We start from the raw sequence: 20000 nt of genomic DNA, 5'->3' as shown, positions 1-20000 counted from the left end.
GATTATAACTGCAGATCAATAAGTGCGTGTAAATAGCCTACTGTGTTGTCTGCTATTATATAAAATAAATAAATGCAACATGTATGATAACATACAGACCCTTACACTCTCTGATATGTTACCAATTAAAGAAAAACTACACACAGCATACATTTAGCCCTTATTTGGGTTTGAAAACAACACAAAATATAGCCGACAATCAGTGCAAATCTTTAATATTCACCAGCACATGTAACCTCTTGTTAGAAAGTAATTCTGTCATTCAGAGTTCATAATAGTCCAAATGCTGATGATAATAGTCAAACATTATAGTTTGATCATGTTTTAGGTTGCTGAACGAATCATTTGCTCTTGTTTTTTCAGACTTCTTTCTCGGGAGAGTGAAACCGCTCGTGTTTTAGACGGCCTTGTAAACAACAACGGGTCACAGGGTATATTTTAGGGATGCACCGAAATGAAATTCTTGGCCGAAGCTGAATAATAATGAATTGCTTGGCCGAAAGCCGAATACTGAACGCGGTGTTTTTAATTTTTTCTATTTAGTTTGCCAATTTTTTCACCATTACAATAATTAAATAGTAAAAATTAGCTTTTTACTATTTTGTGTTGCTTTTCAGAGAAATAAATCAAATAACAAAAAAACAATTTCAAAAATATTTATTTAACACTGAACATTTTTTTAACATTCCTGCAGATAATTTACAAACAAAGCACAATATAACTTAAAGTAAATAAATTTGTAAAATAAAAAAATATTTTTATTTGGCCATCTTTGAAGCCCCCCTTCTTGAATAGCCTATGTTAGGCCTATAACTGACTGCTGAAAGAATGTAACTGTATGTCTACAACAACAAATGTGCATTGAATAGTGCAAAAACTGTGGATGAACCCACAACAAATGAATAACTGTCCTAGAAATAAGCCTAATTAGCCTACTTCTTTAGGAAAAGTGGCAGGTTCTTCTTTATAAAAAGTAGCTTCTCTGCTGTCTCGCATGAAAGTCTGTTCCTCTTCTCATCGATGACATGAGATTCAGCACTAAACAGTCTCTCGCTGTCGGTGCGCGGCTTAGTACGAGCCCGTTTACTCTCTGCGCTGTTTTCATCTACTGCGCTGTGCATCACCTGACCGTCTCCAACACCTAGCGGCTTTCCCAAGTCCAACTCGGCCTGGATCATTTCTCGTGTGCGCAGCTTTTTCCCCATATCCAAGTAATGATTTTTATATCGTGGATCAAGCACAGTCGCGATGAAGTACAGGTGTTTTGAGTCCGCCTGACTAAATCGTGCGCTGACAGCTTCTAAGGCCCCGTTTACACTAATGCGTTTTAGTTTGAAAACGCATAAGTTTTGCTACGGTTACGCCAACTGTCCACACTACGCCGGAGTTCTCGAGCGCCGAAAACGGAGCGTTTCGAAAACGCTGGAGAGGCCGTTTTCATTTTGAAACGCTGCTGCTCCGTCTCAGTGTGGATGATGGAAAACGGAGACATCTGAAAACGGAGGCGGGGCTGCAGACGTTCGCCTTTCTGATTGGGGCTTTTCCTGAATATTAAGTAGCCTAACACACAGTTCAGTCCTGAATCTTCTCCGTGTAAGTTCAGACTTCGCAAGTTTGATCAAGGCTGCAGTCTCTTCTTCTCAGTTTGATATGGAAAAGCAGACTATACCGAGGACACGGGTAAATCTTCAAAGGGAACAGTGTACTTTATAACTTCATTCACATCACCCTGGCTTCGTTGTTTCACTTTCTCAACAATAAAATGTAAACATGATTTAAGGAACTGCCTATTTTCATTTTAATATTAGCAACTTAGACAGCAGACATGTTGAGGCGCCGTGCTGTATAAGATGAGCGTCATCTTCACTGTCTGGATATTTATAACAAAACGGAGCCGATAACAACTGCCTCCTTTCAATTTCAGTGAAAATACGAAACACAGCCTCTCTTTTGCTGAGTATCAGTTTTAAGAATCGATAATGGCCATTTTAAAAGTATAACATACAATAAGTTTATACATTATAGGAAATAAAGGCAAGCGATCAGTCAATATACAGAATGTACGTGCTTATTAATCATTAACTTATCTTTGCGCTCAGCCAAAACACGTTACCTGAGAACAAGTAATAGATTCCAATGCCCAAAGTCAGGGAATATGTCGTTAGATAAAGACAACAAGATGAATGAAATATCCCGTTTAATAAATATAGTGAGATTAGATCCAGCGGGAGATGCTTGATGAGAAGTCCGACTAGCAGAGCTCTCATCTGGGTAGATGGGCTGCAGCGCTTGCCCGAGAGCGTCTGTGTGGTCACGTGATGTGCGTTTTCAGCGTTTTGGTGTGGACGGAGAGCAGTTCAGAAACGCTGGGTAAAACGCGAGTGTGGACGCGGATCGTTTTCATTCTAAAACGCCGTTTTAAAACTAAAACGTACTAGTGTAAACGGGGCCTAAGAGCGCACTTTTAGCTGTTTTCACTCCGTGGTCTGTTTCAACATCTTTGTTTAAAAGACGCTTTAGTGCTGCAAGTAAATGTATGACATCTGCCACAGATGAGCTTATCTCTTTTGTTATCTGCTCAAAGGGGGCGAGAAGAGAGAGAACGTTCCTCTGGACAATTCAGCAGAACAGTGTCTGCAAACAGCCGTTTTTGCCTTTTTCTCTGACACTTTAAAGTGCTTCCACACTGCTGACATGTTTGCTGCATAAAGCGCGCACCTCTCACTCTACGCGGGTTACTATTTGATCGCGTCATTAAAAACAGCATTGTTCGGCAAAATTTATTCGGCCTTTTTATTTATTCCGAATAATTTCGGTTGCTGAATATTCGGTGCATCCCTAGTAGATTTTGCTTTTCTTTTTGGCTTTATGGCTGTTCATCAAGACGACAAGGTTTGTTTAAGCTCGGGTTAACCATGGCTTAATCTTATTACGGTGTATTGTCTTGACTGTGTATTTAAAAATGGCGCTTCCTTTGTTTTCATTCTTCTGCTTGTGCAAGAGCTAGTGATGCTTCTCTGTAAACCAATCGTGTTCAGTTGCATGTCTAGCTCCGCATTTTGGTATTCTTTTGTTGTACCCTTTTCAAATACCCAAAAAAAAGTCGAACCATACGGTTAACTTTTTGATACCTTTTGACAGTGGAAACGGCCATAAAAGTATACCGAATCATACTGTTCCACTCAGTGGAAATGGGCCATTAAAGAGTACGTGTTAGTACCTACAGCAGGCGTGACCAACCCTGTTCCTGGAGATCGACCTTCCTGCAGATTTCAGTTGCAACCCAAATCAAACACACCTGCCTGTAATTATCAAGTGCTGTTCAGGTCCTAATTAATTGGATCAGGTGTGTTTGATCAGAGTTGGAGCTGAACTTTGCAGGAAGGTGGATCTCCAGGAACAAGGGTTGAGCACCACTGACCTAGAGAGTCCAAACTGGTATTTTGCAGTTGAATATTAGTACATAATGGGTCCATATAGTACCTTAAAGGTAAATGTTAGTACCTGAAAACCTTTTGAAAGGGTATAGTCACAGTGACGACTATAGCACCTTCAATTCTGAAAGTGTGGGTGTTGTAGTAATTTGTTAAAGACAGTGGGGGATGGCATGCAAGAATTGATTCAGTTGTCTTGTAGTGTATTAAAGTGGGTGATAACATCATCATCTAGGAAGCTTCATATCATTCCGATAGAAAGACTAGCATGTTTAATATATTCTTGCCTGAACCCAGCATAACTCATTTAATAAGCATTGCAATGTTCCAATAAAAACAACAAGAACTGTCAATTCTAATTTCATGGTGACTTTAAATGATGAAAGGAATCACCAGCGGCATGTGCTGCTGTGACAGTCTCTCAGGGCAGTTTGTTTCCGAATCTGTAGAAAAACCTGGAACGGAACAAAATGTTTTTATTATTCTGTTATTGTTATTTTCCATTTTTGAACAACTAAACCATTAAATATGAACTAAAACAGCTCAAGTTTAAACATATATATAAATCAGGGTAATGATTGTTCTAATAATGCAAGAAATCCGGCAATATAAAAGTTATGTAGTTTGTAAAACGTTAATAGTTTTGTAATTGAAAGTAGTTATAGATCAGGGTTAGGATTTTTTTTAGTTCATAGGTGAATGTAGGTAAATGAGTGTATTGAGTCTGCATCTGATTGGGCGAAATTCCACCAACAAAGAGCCAGGATGGTGAATATATAAGCTGGACAAACAGTGCAGGTGTATATGCTGTTATAACGGACTGTGTGGGTGATGTCATGTCATCGTCTTTTTGATTCTGGCAGTCAGTGTATTTGTTCTCAGCATTTGCACTAATGTTGTTTCTCTGTTAACTATTTTGGGGGATTTAAAGAGCAACTAATAACTTCCCTTTTCTTTTAGATATTTCACTTGCCTTTTAAGTGGGGAAAAAAAACAGCTCAATTAGGAACACAGGATTCAGGGAATCTAGTCTGACCCAGCTTTAATTTATTTGCGTGCCTTCAAATGAGTCACACATGCTTTTAGAGCAGCAATTTGCACTCTGAGATTTTAATACCAAACATTTACCAAAATATCTTGTACTGTGGTTGTGTTTATACGTAGCTTTTCATTTGTCGAGTGAATCATTTGAAAGGTTTGTAAAGTTAACTAATTGAATTGTTTGCTATGTTTCCAGTTCCATTTTATTGTTTCTAATCTGTTTAATAAGCCCCCCGGAAGATATTTTAGAGAGCAGCCATTTAAAACTGTGCATCGTTTGTGCATTTAACAGAGTCAGCATTTCCTCAGTTATTATGACAGACCTTTTAAAGAGATACTGCATTTGCACATGGAGAAATGCTTTGTACCAGTCTGCTGCTGGTTTCCTACACTAAACAGCCCAGCTCATTTGCATTGCACTAAAATGAACTGTTAAACTGTCGACATGCCCGTGTTTGTGTGTGTGTGTTTGTGTGCTCGCTATTGTATTTATTTATTTTATTTCCTAAATATATGTAAATAAGTATAATTTAATCTGGCGCATTTCTCTGTTGACCCAAGAGAACTGTCAGGTTGAGTTATGTCTTGAATTGCAATCAGTTGTATTGTGGAGATTTTGTATGCATTTTATTTCATGTGGAATCCTTCAAAACTGCAGCTGTGGGTCGCATGTAAATGTTTTTTATTTTTATTAGGATGAAGAAGTTAGACTTTAGAGTAGTAGATCTGAATAATGGCTTGGATATTGAAATTGCATTTGCAGTACAGTCGTTTCGTGGTGTAATGTCTCACAACAGAAACACAAACAGTCACACTTTATTTTGATGGTCTGTTTGTTGAATTAAGTTACATTGCATCTCCATTCCAACTAATTCTAGATTATAAGACTGTGAGGTTTGGGTTTAGGGTTAGTGTAAGCTGGCATTTTCTTGCAAAGTTACTTATAGTCAGTTGAAGGTCTGTTGAAAGAGCATCAACACATCAATAACATCACCCGGTCTGCTTACATCCACCTACGCAACATTAACCGTCTCCGCCCTTCTCTTACCCCCTCATGCCACTGCTGTTCTCGTTCATACCCTTGTCACATCTCGTTCAGATTACTGCAACTCTCTTCTCTTTGGTCTCACTCATAAATCTCTCCGTAAGCTTTAGTTAGTCCAGAACTCAGCTGCCCGTATCATCACCAGAACCCCTTCTTCTCATCACATCCCCCCTGTCCTGCAGCAGCTTCATTAGCTGTTCATTTTCGAATTGACTTTAAAATCTTGATGTTAACGTTCAAAGCCATCCACAATCTCGCCCCTCCATTTTTGTCTGCCCTCATCCACATTTCTGTTCCTTCTCGCACTCTGCGATCTTCTTCCTCCCTCCACTTGTCTGTTCCCTCTTCTCGTCTTTCAACTATGGGCAACAGAGCATTTAGACGCTCTGCTCCGCGGCTTTGGCACTCACTACCACCTGCCATCAGAAACATTGACTCCCTCACACTATTCAAATCAAGACTCAAAACCCTCTCATTTAAGATAGCTTTTAATACTTAATTTTATCTGCACTATTGTGTATATATATTTTTTTTCTCTTGTTGTTTTATTGCTCTTGTTGATTGTACGGTGTCCTTGAGTTGCTAGAAAGGCGCCTTTAAATAAAATGTATTATTATTATTATTATTATTAATATTATTATTATTATTAAGCAGACAGTCTACTAACACGCAAATTGACCATCAAAATAAAGTGTTAACACACAAACTGCATACGAACTGCATACTATATGCAGTATGTAATGGTAACGAAAATCAGCAAGCCATCATTGCTTAATAAACTCTGAAACTTTATTTATTTATCCATCACACTTTATTTTGATGGTCTGTTTGTTGAATTAAGTTACATTGCATCTCCATTCCAACTAATTCTAGATTATAAGACTGTTAGGTTTGGGTTTAGGGTTAGTGTAAGCTGGCATTTTCTTGCAAAGTTACTTATAGTCAGTTGAAGGTCTGTTGAAAGAGCATCAACACATCAATAACATCACCCGGTCTGCTTACTTCCACCTGCGCAATATTAACCATCTCCGCCCTTCTCCTACCCCCTCATGCCACTGCTGTTCTCGTTCATACCCTTGTCACATCTCGTTTAGATTACTGCAACTCTCTTCTCTTTGGTCTCACTAATAAATCTCTCCATAAGCTTCAGTTGGTCCAGAACTCAGCTGCCCGTATCATCACCAGAACCCCTTCTTCTCATCACATCCCCCCTGTCCTGCAGCAGCTTCATTGGTTACCTGTTCATTTTTGAATTGACTTTAAAATCTTGATGTTAACGTTCAAAGCCATCCACAATCTCGCCCCTCCATTTTTGTCTGCCCTCATCCACATTTCTGTTCCTTCTCGCACTCTGCGATCTTCTTCCTCCCTCCACTTGTCTGTTCCCTCTTCTCGTCTTTCAACTATGGGCAACAGAGCATTTAGACGCTCTGCACCGCGGCTTTGGCACTCACTACCACCTGCCATCAGAAACATTGACTCCCTCACACTATTCAAATCAAGACTCAAAACCCTCTCATTTAAGATAGCTTTTAATACTTCATTTTATCTGCACTATTGTGTATATATTTTTTTCTTTTGTTGTTTTATTGCTCGTGTTGATTGTACGGTATCCTTGAGTTGCTAGAAAGGAGCCTTTAAATAAAATGTATTATTATTATTATTATTATTATTATTATTATTATTATTATTATTATTATTATTATTATTATTATTATTATTAAGCATACAGTCTACTAACACGCACATTGACCATCAAAATGAAGTGTTAACACACAAACAGCATACGATATGCATACTATATGCCAGAGGTTCCCAAACTTTTCAGCCTGCGACCCCTAATATGATGATGCCAGTGACTCGCGACCCCCAATATCCTGGTTATGAATACAGAAACCTTGCATGCAATGTCATACACACACAAAAACACCCAGGGATATTCTTCGTTTAGTGTCAGTGCTGTAAATGGGCCAGAAACTTTAACCTGGTGTTATAAAATCAATCTGTTGCATCTGACGCTATTGCTGTGTCTTTAATATAATGTAATTACCACTAGGGTCGCAATCCAATAGAAATAGTAACTATAAGCTACTATAGTAACTATATAGTAATTATTAACGACTATATTTTTCTCTTAAGTAGGTTATGGATAAAATATGGTCAAATATGGTCAAATCACCAGGTGACCCTCCTTCATTGTCCTGCGACCCCTCGAGGGGTCCCGACCCCCACTTTGAGAACCCCTGCTATATGCAGTATGTAATGGTAACGAAAATCAGCAAGCCATCATTGCTTAATAAACTCTGAAACTTTATTTATTTATCCATCACACTTTATTTTGATGGTCTGTTTGTTGAATTAAGTTACATTGCATCTCCATTCCAACTAATTCTAGATTATAAGACTGTGAGGTTTGGGTTTAGGGTTAGTGTAAGCTGGCATTTTCTTGCAAAGTTACTTATAGTCAGTTGAAGGTCTGTTGAAAGAGCATCAACACATCAATAACATCACCCGGTCTGCTTACTTCCACCTGCGCAACATTAACCGTCTCCGCCCTTCTCTTACCCCCTCATGCCACTGCTGTTCTCGTTCATACCCTTGTCACATCTCGTTTAGATTACTGCAACTCTCTTCTCTTTGGTCTCACTCATAAATCTTTCCATAAGCTTCAGTTAGTCCAGAACTCAGCTGCCCGTATCATCACCAGAACCCCTTCTAAAATCTTGATGTTAACGTTCAAAGCCATCCACAATCTCGCCCCTCCATTTTTGTCTGCCCTCATCCACATTTCTGTTCCTTCTCGCACTCTGCGATCTTCTTCCTCCCTCTACTTGTCTGTTCCCTCTTCTCGTCTTTCAACTATGGGCAACAGAGCATTTAGACGCTCTGCTCCGCGGCTTTGGCACTCACTACCACCTGCCATCAGAAAAATTGATTCCCTCACACTATTCAAATCAAGACTCAAAACCCTCTCATTTAAGATAGCTTTTAATACTTAATTTTATCTGCACTATTGTGTATATTTTATTTTTTCTCTTGTAGTTTTATTGCTCTTGTTGATTGTACGGTGTCCTTGAGGTGCTAGAAAGGCGCCTTTAAATAAAATGTATTATTATTATTATTATTATTATTATTATTATTATTATTATTAAGCAGACAGTCTACTAACACGCAAATGGACCATCAAAATAAAGTGTTAACACACAAACTGCATACGAACTGCATACTATATGCAGTATGTAATGGTAACGAAAATCAGCAAGCCATCATTGCTTAATAAACTCTGAAAGGGCAATAAGGAACCATACACAGGCTGGAAGGGGTTTATTTAGTAACAATAAATATATGTATTGCATTACCATCCATAAAATGTAGCCGCTCACCAAATAATTGAAATCATATTGGTTATTAATGAATAATATTGAAGTCATCTGATCCAGTCGTCTTGTTCTGCATGAAACAAGAAAGCACTGCTGGTTTCAGTTAAGGTGTGGTCATACATTGTATATTGTTGCACTCTGTTCTATTTTTGATAGGTGAAATCCATTGATTTCAGTAGAATGCATGCAACCTTATGGTTTTTATCCTCGACCTGCATGCAATTTTACGGTTTTTATCCTCGACCTGCATGCAATCTTACGGTTTTTTTCCTCGACCTGCATGCAATCTTATGGTTTTTATCCTCTTTAGCACCATCTACTTCAGTTGAATCTTCTTTTTCTAGGTGGTCCAAGAATCGTTGCTTGTAAAATATGGTCATACTGTAAAATGCTTAGTTTAAGCAAGTTAGATGAATGCGATCATGCGTGTTGATGAAGCGAGTCGCTCACCGCATGCGCCATACTGCGTGCTTTGCCTTGTATAAGCTAACAACGAACGCCTGACATCCGTATCTCTCAAAACTGTTTAGAATTAAATATTTAGAGATAGTGTGACACAAAGTGTACTTATGTGCGCCTTTGATGCTTCTTAAGGGCGTTACACAGCGTACGCGCCGCTCAGAGCCGCGCACATGACAGTTGATAGTTTCATACATCAGACGTGCACATTCGCATGTTATTTAAAACGAAACTATTCAGATGGTGCCTTGTGGCGCGTAGGAAATCAGAACAGTCATGAGTCATGGCTGGGCGCCGCAGACAGCCGCTGACTTGCCAATTCTAAAATGCATGGCACTGCATTTTAGTCGGAAGAAATGATTGCTTAAAGGGGCCAATGATTTAAAAAAATAAATAAATTAAGGTCCCACTTTATGTTAAAAATAAATAGAATGTACTTACTGTGTTTATAATGTATTTGAGAACCCATGTGGTGCTTTTGAGTTGGAATAGAGGTTGGGTTATGGACAGGTTTGGTGGCGTGGGTAGGTTTAAGGGTGGGTTAAGGTGTAAGGGATGGTCAACAGTGTATTTACAAATGTAATTACAAAAGTAAATTACAGATGTAATTACATACATGTATTTAATCAAGCATAAGTACACATTAAATAAATGTATTTACACAATAAGTACATTGTAACAAACTATTAATTCCTGTGTAAGTACATATTAGTTAAGGCCACTTAATATAAAGTGGGACCAAAATTAAAACTGCTTTTATTCTAGCTGAAATAAAACTAATAAGATGTTCTCCTGTGAAAATTTCATTGCTCTATTAAACATAATTTGGAAAATCTTAAAAATAAACAAATAAATAAATAAAAGGGGGTTTACTAACAATAACATGTGTCCATGCCTAATATACGACGGCCAGAAAGTGATAATTTTTTTATTATAAATTGTTAAAATATTGATGTATGTGATGTGCAAGTGCAGAGACTGTTGTGTAAACCATGATTTTATATAAAATTTACTTCAATGTGTGATATGACTAAAAAGTGGTCATAAACGAATATTTTCTCAATTCAAATGAGTAGCAGCTTGGGCCCGGAAAGAGTATTCCATACCTCACGATTAACAAGCCGATAGATCTTAATTGCATTGTACCTTCTATCGGTGATTGTACCCTCATGGAATTTCTTTTTTTATTATTTTAAAAGATGTGGCATGGTATGTCTCGTGTGCGACCAACTTTTAGCATGCATATAAGCCCTTCTGTGTTGGGTTCATTGTCTGATGTTGTCTTTCCATGGCATTCTTGGTTTTACTCTTGCGTTCTTCTGATATCTAGGTTTATATTTTTGATAAATTCTTGAGTAGATTTATTTGCCTTATCGACCTGAATCTTCCCATCTTGAAATGCTCTCTGATTCACAGTATGAAGCATTGCTCTCAAAGAAGTTGTTTTCTGACTAAACACTTCAACTTTTTCATCCCTACCCAGAATTCCTGTTTGCAAAGGTTTCTATTGAAACTACTATTTTGCTATTGACTTATAAGATTTGTTTGGTGAATGAAATTTCAGTAGGAATCCATGTCATCAGGAATTTCACTTGAGGCTGAAAGATTTTCCCACCCAGATTCCAGAACAGGTTAAATGTGGTGACACTAAGCTGCTAATTTATTTCATGCAAGAATTCACCACTTTTAACACAGCTCACACAGAAATCTCTTTCCAACCAAGCACTCTGCTAAATTTGTATGTCCAACTAAACACATTGAAAATCTGTTTGGATGTTTGGAGAATTGGGTTTTTTTTTTTTTTTTGTACTTTTTTGTACTTTTTTTTATTGATTATGTGGATTTCACTGATGAAAATTTGCAGAGTAATGCTGCGTTCACCCTCGAGTTTGAGCATTCAAAATTCGGTCATACGACGCTGCGAAAAGGGGCAGAGTTAAACAAGATCATTAGACATTAAAAAACAAGCGATTGCTCCATCATTTAAATTTCTGTAAAAGAGAGGACCGATTTTGATCTTCGATTGGTCTTACGCAGTCACATGCGATTTCGCAGGTCAAAGTTTACCAAGCTTGAACTTTGCTCTGCAGCGAACTGTGAAACGTGTTGCACCAGCTTGTGCTTATGTCTATGAGAAGTCTATAGGAAGAAGTCTATGGGGAGAAAAGTCCAGTGTGACCACAGCTTAACATAAAATGACCATGCTTTTACTCAGGTGAGCATAATTAACATAGTAAAACACGTTAGACAATATCTGGCCATTAATTCCAGTCATGGTTCAATCAGAATCAAGTATTCTAGATAAGTTCCTGAAGCATCATAATCAGTTTATGGGTAATTCTTCAACTACAGGCACTTTTATGTCCTTTGATCATGTATCCAAAAATATATATCATTTTGTTCAGATTCCTCTTTCTTTGTCAAACTAACAATAAAACCTACTTTAAAAAAATACTAGCTTTCTATTACATATTTTTCATATTATTCAACCTCCTTATAGGTGTCAAAATCTCTGTTTTTATCATTGAGTTTTTAACTTTAACAACAAAAATAACATTTTAAAATATTATTTATCTGGTATCTATTTTTGTATCTTAGTGAAGCACTAGTGAAATAATTTAAATATTTTATAGTTATTAATGTGACTATTATCAATGTTATTTTTTATACAAAATATAGCTGTCGCACATATCAGTGTCATTTCCACCACAACACTGTAGTGTTTAAATTTAAAAAGTTTGTTTGAAAGATTATTTTAGGTGGTTTCTATGAAAATGAATAGTGCTATTTGAGAACATGTTCAAGATGGAGGGAATTTGAATTTTTATCAACAACACTTGAAAAATCAAGGTAAATATTGCTTGATGAGGAAATACATTTATTCTACGACCTTTCCAAACATGTTGTACCTTCAAAGATGTTTTTAAAGACCAAACAAAATTATGGTAAATAAGAGTATTTTGTATACATGAAAGGCTAGCGTCAAATCAAAGCTAATCAGTGAATCTATTTAAATTTTTTTTTTCATTAAAAACTGTTGAAATGTCATTTCCACCTCTGTCATTTCCTTCAACACACACATTTAAAAAAAAATCAAATTAAAAATTAAAAAAGTTCTCACAAATTAAAAGTGTATTTACAAAGTTCATTCTCTATTTAATATACAAATTCAGTGTATTTATTTTCCAATAAGCTTAACCAAATTAATATTACACTTAAGAGTGTGACAGGTGTTCAATTCAGAATACAGCTAATTTATTTCATTGAAAAATGTATGTAAAAGATTGGTTCAACTAGATACAAAAATTATCTTAGACGATGTATGACTGCCATATTTCATTTTGAAAAAAAAAAAGCTGTATATTGAGATGTGGTGGAATTGACATTAGTTCAGTTCACTATGAAAAAAAAATGTTTCTCTTCTTATTTAACTTTGTCCTCTTACAGATCTTAAAACTAATTCTTTAAACTTATGAGGCTGTGTTACGTTAATTTTGAACCAGTTTTTTTTTTTTTTTTTACTTCACAAGGCTGAAAGTGCTGTAGTTGAAGAATGGCCCATATATAGTGTGGTATATTCTGTTTTTTCCAGTATTTTTCCATGTACTGACACCATACTGGAAGGAGTATTGTTGTAAATGCAGTGCATGCTAAATCATTCTTGTGTATGGAATGTCAAAACACCCGGTGTGGAGAACAACATAATTTATCCGAGTGTGTTTGGTGACACATAGTAAATGACATTTTAGTGTATTATGTCCTACAATGAATGGCATTCTTATTTTTTTTTTCGTCTCACTGGACTGCAAAGGTTGAATCTGCTTTTTAAACCCAGTGGGGTATTAAAAATAATTGTGTTGTCTTTAGTTTGATGTCTTGTCGACCCACATGGGTCAGAAAGCACCTAATGGATGGACAATATGAACACGCTGTGGCTGTTTAAATGGGTAATGGGTTTTATTTAATTCACGGTTTGTTGGACAAAAGAATAAGAAGCAGTGTAACGTGATATTCAAAATGCACTTAACTGTAATAAGGGTAGAGAGGATTTCAAATGCATGTTTTTTTTTGTTTTTTTTTTTCTCTCTGTTGAATTTGTATGCCGCTGAACATAAACTGATCCTAAGGCAATAAATACAACTGCTGGAATAACATCTCTTTGATCATCAATCTTTTTTCATTTCTCACTGAAAGACTATTTCGCTATCCTGGTTACCGTTCGAAAAGACATCGTTCAGTTGATTCATTTCAAGACGTGTCAAGTTTTTGTCCTCAAAATGCTTTCGTGTGTAGGACTAATTTTTTACGCATCTCATCCCAAGCCTCCATTGCTAATTCATTTTAAGGCTAGTAACGCGGCTTGAGCCATTGATATGCAGATTAATGCAGTTATGAGAGAGATGGAGATTAAGTGTGTGAATTCCCTGAGACTCTCAACAGTATCCGGCAGCAGTGTCTCTAATAACGGCACAATTGTAACCGATTCAAAATGTATTTTATTGATACAGTTGTGAGTAGTACAGTTGGTACTGTCATAATTCAACTTCTAATCAATTAAAAATGATCAGACTGGAGGTTTTGAATATCAGAAAATACACTTTATTCTCCATAATAAAGCAGAGGAAGAGCAGAGCAGACCCCAGAGCATTCTGAAGTCTCTCCTGGACAATTCCTATCTTTGGTTCTCTCTTTCTCTGCTCCTTCTAAAGTCTCTGTGTTTTCCACAATCTTTATACAGGTTATTTTCCACACCCCTAGGTGTCTTGTTTTAACTCTTGACCATTTTTAAATAGGTTTCTAGTCTAAGGGGTCCTGCTATTCTTGGCTCTCGGCCCATTAGCTCATGTCAACAGAGATGTTACAGGTCTATGTCAGCAAACTATAGATGAAACTTATGCAAAGGAACTAAGTGTTTACATACATTGTCATGATAGGATAATAACTTGATAATATGTTACTCATTCTAACTTCTGACACATATAGCTTCATACAAGTATTTAACATATATAATCAGTGCTTTACATATTCAGTTATTCTACACAATCATTCTTCAGCATAGCCTTCTCCTAGTTTTGCTCCTGTGCAGGCTGACTAATCTTACACAGACATATCACTGTATTTTTAACACAGGCTGGCATGTTTGCTGCAAACACTCAATACTTTTTGAGAAGAGAAAATTAACTGCTTTACACTTAGAAAATACTTCACATTGAGAGAATAAAGTCTTCTTCAGCACATGGTTCGAGTCCTAGCTGAGTCAGGATGCAAAGTTTGAATGTTATTCCTGTGTTTGTGTGGAATTGCTCTGGTTTCCACCTCAGTCCAAATATGTGGTATAGGTGAATTGGACAAAATAAATAGGCTCCATTTTGTGAGTGTTTTACACAACAGTGATGTAGTTAAAAACGTAAAGGTTTTCCCTTGCATTTTAGAAATGTTTACAAGGCAACATTTTCAAAATAATCTACATTTACTCATCCAGGGAAACTGGCAATTTACCAATTCAACCAATTTAGTTTATTTAATTCAACTATATACATGTCATTGAGCTGTGGGGGAAACCGGAACACCTAGCCGGGACTCGAACCAGCAACCTTCTTACTGTGAGGCGATGAAAACATTAAAATAATACAAGTTCAACATGAGAGCTGTTAGTTTCGCTTTTAACTGTACCTGCTCTTTTTGATTCGTGGTGTTTAGGTGCAATAAAAAAAAAAAAACATGCTATTTAAAGTGTCCAATGAGCTCAAGCATAGTGTATGTTTTATTTAATAAACAGTAATTACCCAATTTAAAGTTACCAGTAATATCAGCTTTCACAGACTACACTTAATTATCTCATATGTGTGTCAAAAATAGGCAAAGCCAACTATCAAAATTTTAGTGTTTTAAATAATTTTTATTAGCTTTTTTTTTGTTAGCTGAAGTTAGTTGGGTTTATACACTCTCCGGCCATTTTTTTTGGTACACCTCAGGCCTGCTAGTACCGGGTTGGGCTCACTTTTGCCGTTTGAACAGCCTTAATCTATTGTGGCATAGATTCAACAAGATACTTGAAATATTCCTCAGAGATTTTGGTCCTTATTGACATGATAGCATCACGCAGTTGCCGCAGATTTGTCAGCTGTTCATCCATGATGCGAATCTCCCGTTCCACCACATCCCAAAGGTGCTGTATTGGATTGAGATTCGGGGGCTGTGGAGGCCATTTGTGTACAATGAACTCATTGTCATGTTTAAGAAACCAGTCTGAGATGATTCACACTTGGTGCATTATCCTGCTGGAAGTAGCCATCAGAAGATGGGTACACTGGCCGTAAAGGGATGGACATGGTCAGCAACAATACTCAGGTAGGCTATGGCGTTGACCTGGTATCAACAAGGCATTTGCACCCACAGAACTGCCGCTCATTGGATATTTTCTCTTTTTCTGACCATTCTAGAGATGGTTGTGCGTGAAAATCCCAGTAGATCAGCAATTTCTGCAATACTTAGACCAGCCTGTCTGGCATCAACAACAATGCCATGTTTAAAGTCACTTAAATCCTCTTTCTTCCCAATTCTAATGCTCCGTTTGAACTGCAGCAGATCATCTTGACCATGTCTACATGCCTAAATGCATTGAGTTGCTGCCATGTGATTGCCTAATTAGAAATTCGCATTAACCAGCAGTTGGACAAACATTACTTAGGGAAACATTGTAAAAGAATACAAAGATCAACACGAGGGCTGTTTTTCACCTAAACTCTGCCGCCTAATCTCTGGAACAGCCTTTTTAGCACAGTTCTGGAAGCAGACTCTGTCAGTTTAAAACTAGATTAAATACACATACCTTTGCATTAGCATACTCATAAAACACAAAAGCTTTTGAAATCCAAATCCTCTAAAGGATTGTTAGTCTGCATTATTTAGGGCAACCAGAGACGGGAACACTTTTCGAAAGACATAAAAATTTGAACGGCATCTGCGCTTTTGTTAGTCTGTTTTTTATTATTCCCGAGGTTTCCATAATCCTGGACCAGGCCGTATCCTGAGCAGCTGCTGTGGTGGTCATGGAGTGGAGAGCATGAGACTGATTCCTGAAAGACCCAGTGACAGACGAGTCCTCCCTTTGATCCTGAAGGTACAGCCTGTACACCAGCTGGTGACCTCTCCTACTTGCACCTTCTCCTCGATGGACGTCTAACATTCTCCAGCCCCCGGCACATAGACTGCAGCTCCGTTGAGGAGTTTAGCCATGAGGAGAAATGGTTGTGGCCAACTGAGGTATTTATCCTTCACTTTTGCCAATTGGTGATTTTTTTTTCCCTCACCGCTGTCGCCACTGGCTTGCATGGTTCGGGACTTGAGAAGCAGCGCATCAATGGATTTGCTTTGGATTTACCACACTTATGATTGCTTGCAGCCGTCCCCGCATTATTCAATTTATGATTTACCAATCAGACGATTCCTAAGCCACTATAAGTACCACAAGTTCAATATGACAGCCATCTTCGTTTTGAAGAATCCCCCCTTCCACCCCTACTTCTCCTCCTTTCCTAGATGGGTGGCACGGTGACCCAGTGGTTATCACTGTTGCCTCACAGCAAGAACATCACTGGTTCTAGTCCTTACCAAGCCAGCCAACATTCCTGTGTGGAGTTTACATGTTCTCCCCGTGCTCACGTGGGTTTCCCCCGGGTTCTCCAGTTTCCTCCCACCGTCAAAAAACATGCAACCGAAGTTAATTGACTAATCCAAATCGGCATCATAGACATGCTCCTAATAAATGGTTATCCCTAAAGAGCAATCACTATCTGTTTATTAGCTACTACAACAAGGGAGTTCTCAAGATATACCTGAGCTCAAACTCCCCTCTCACCTTGCATAGGGGAGGGAGCCCCGAACTCGAGGATCTTATGAGCTCAGGGCTCTCTCCCGGGACAGCATGCCAAACAAGCTTTATAAGCAATCATCAGCTAGGTGTGAACTCTTGAAACTGCACTTCAACTCTGAAAACTGTTTCAATTTACTATGATCGTCTATGTGAAGCTGCCTTGACACAATCTACTTTGTAAAAGCACTATAGAAATAAAGATGAATTGAATGAAACCTAATTGTGCTTTTATCTGTACCTAGCAATAAAGCTCTTTCTGATTAGTGTTGTTTTGGTGCAATAGAAAAAGCATAATCATGACAATTAAGCTATCCAATGAGCATACACAGTGTACATTTGATTTAGTTAAAACAATAAAGGCTTAATTTTAATAACCAGTAATGTCAGCTTTCATTCACAGACTACACTTCTCTAATGTGTGTCAAATATGAGCAAAACAAACAATCACATACATCTACAATGTAGTATTTAAGGTTATTTTGATTAGCAGGAGTTAATTAAAGCTCGTTCGCTGGAGTTTGTTGTATTTATTATAATACAGACCTGTGCACCTTTCTTTTTTGTTTTGCACTGAAGTATTCTCAACATGTTCCTAAAGAGTTCACATCTTTCCTCACAGGAACAATTTTCTAAACAAAATAAGCATAACGATGAAAGCTGATAAAGTTTCACTCATTTCAAGAGAGTTGCTTCATCATTCTACTATTTTTATTTCCATGCATCATAATCACTTGTTATTTGACAACCCTAAAGGGAGTTTTACTAATCCGTCTTATTATAAATGTCTTTAATCATTGCAGTCATAAACAGAAAAATGGTAAAGGTCACCACTTTTTTTAAGAACTCATGGGGGAGAGTATTAAAGACTATAATACTGACTTGTAAAGCTCTCTGATTTAACATCCAATTTCTTTAATAAAAGGGTAAAGTTTATAATCAAGACAGTGATATCAAGACAATAGATGTGAAAGCGTGTGGATGGAATATAAATGCAATGCAGATAAATGTTTGAAAAACTTGGTGTCAGCTTTAAAACCTTCATTTCGTTTTAATTTAGGCTTAGTCCTTTTATTAATCTGAGGTCGCCACAGCGGAATGAACTGCCAATTATCCAATGAGCATACTATTAGTGTACATTTGATTTAATTAAAACAATTAGATTCAGAATCAGAAAGAGCTTGTTTTTGTGACAGAGCTTCTACAGTGCAACAGAATTACAGAGACAGGACAATAAACAGATAATAAATATATAAAAAAGCAGTAAGAAGTGAATGCGAAATATACAAATTGACAAGTGTATGGGGAGCTATATTACTATATACAATGTTATATGTGCAGCTGTTATGTGTTAAGGCTTTATTTTAATTACCAGCAATGTCAGCTTTCGTTCACAGACTAAACTTCTCAAATGTGTGTCAAATATGAGCAAAACAAACCATCACACACATCAACAATAGCTTAAAAACCTTCATTTCGTTTTCATTTAGGCTTAGTCCCTTTATTAATCCTAGGTGGCCACAGCGGAATGAACTGCCAACTCATCCAGCATAATTTTATACAGCGGATGCCCTTCCAGCCGCAACCCATCTCTGGGAAACATCCACACACTTATTCGCACTCATTCACTACGGACAATTTAGCCTACCCAATTTACCTGTACCACATGTCTTTGGACTGTGGGAAAAACCAGAGCACCCAGAGGAAACCCACATGAACGCAGGGAGAACATGCAAACTCCACACAGACACGCCAACTGACCCAGCCGAGGCTCGAAGCAGCAACCTTCTTGCTGTGAGGCGACAGCACTAACTACTGTGCCACTGCGTTGTTGGCATAAAAACCTATAAAGCATAATTGTGTATATTATTTTTGTGGTAATACATTTTAATAAACAATAGTTAGATACATTTAAATGTTAAAATACACCTATTAATTACATTGTCTGAACATTTGTTTTCTATTTCACCACATTTTGACACTCGAGAAAAAAAAACAAGTATAAAAGCCTAAATTCTAAACCATTTAAAACTATTATAACTATAAATCATTATATAAGTGTAGTTACCAACAGTAAACACCTTCGCAGATCGTTTTTAAGACAATATTAAATGTAACAATAATTCAAAGCAATTCCTAAACTCGTTCGTTTTCTTTCTAATAATCTTGTTCTCCTTTAATTACAGTATCAAACGCAGCTGTGGCATTAGAAGGCGCGCGCTTTGCTTGTTGACGCGCACGCTCAGCGTCACGCGCTTTCAGCAGGAATGCACGGGAGAGACGGAATATATAAGTACAATGATGGCGACAACGGCGGAAGAGATCTCAGAAAACACTGAGACAGCAGTGTCTTTCAAAAGCGCAAGGAAAAACCAGGATAGACCCTGGAAACAGAGCTTAATTTATCTGCAGTGCTGTGAGTATCAGGGGGAGAGATCGATGTGTGATAGCAGCGCAGAGGTCTAAAATACCCACCCCGCACTATATCATTCAATTGAACGTTTAACACCATATCACCCTATCATAGACAGAGCACATTATATCTTTATAGGTCTCCAGATTTGCTTTCTGGTCCAGAACAAAGATAAAGTACAGCATGACGTCGGTCTCCTCCGCTGAATGCCTCGTTCACGTGCATTTCTCACGCGCATGCATGCATGGGAAGCATTTCTCCCAAGTTGTTTAACTGAAAATTTTTATTTTTTATCATAAGTGGTGTTATTTTTATGTATTTATTTATTTGTTTGTTGTCTGTTGACGAGTTATTT

General features: G+C 37.5%; 1 protein-coding gene across 10 annotated transcripts in view; it reads left to right on the top strand.

Moving 5' to 3' along the window:
* Nucleotides 1-19456: 19456 nt before the first annotated feature.
* si:ch211-51h4.2 overlaps nt 19457-20000 on the top strand; it is a 488455-nt gene continuing 487911 nt past the window's right edge. For all 10 annotated transcript variants that reach the window (XR_012386994.1, XR_012386993.1, XR_012386992.1 and 7 more), the window contains exon 1: nt 19457-19648. Coding sequence is in view for 5 of the 10 variants with exons in the window: in XM_073916367.1 (XP_073772468.1) it covers nt 19531-19648 (118 nt within the window). In the remaining 5 variants the exon portion in view is untranslated. The remainder of the gene's footprint in view (nt 19649-20000) is intronic.

The sequence above is a fragment of the Danio rerio genome, chromosome 11, assembly GCF_049306965.1.
Source record: "Danio rerio strain Tuebingen ecotype United States chromosome 11, GRCz12tu, whole genome shotgun sequence".
Taxonomy (NCBI): Eukaryota; Metazoa; Chordata; class Actinopteri; order Cypriniformes; family Danionidae; genus Danio; species Danio rerio.
This window is presented reverse-complemented; position numbering and strand designations above follow the sequence as displayed.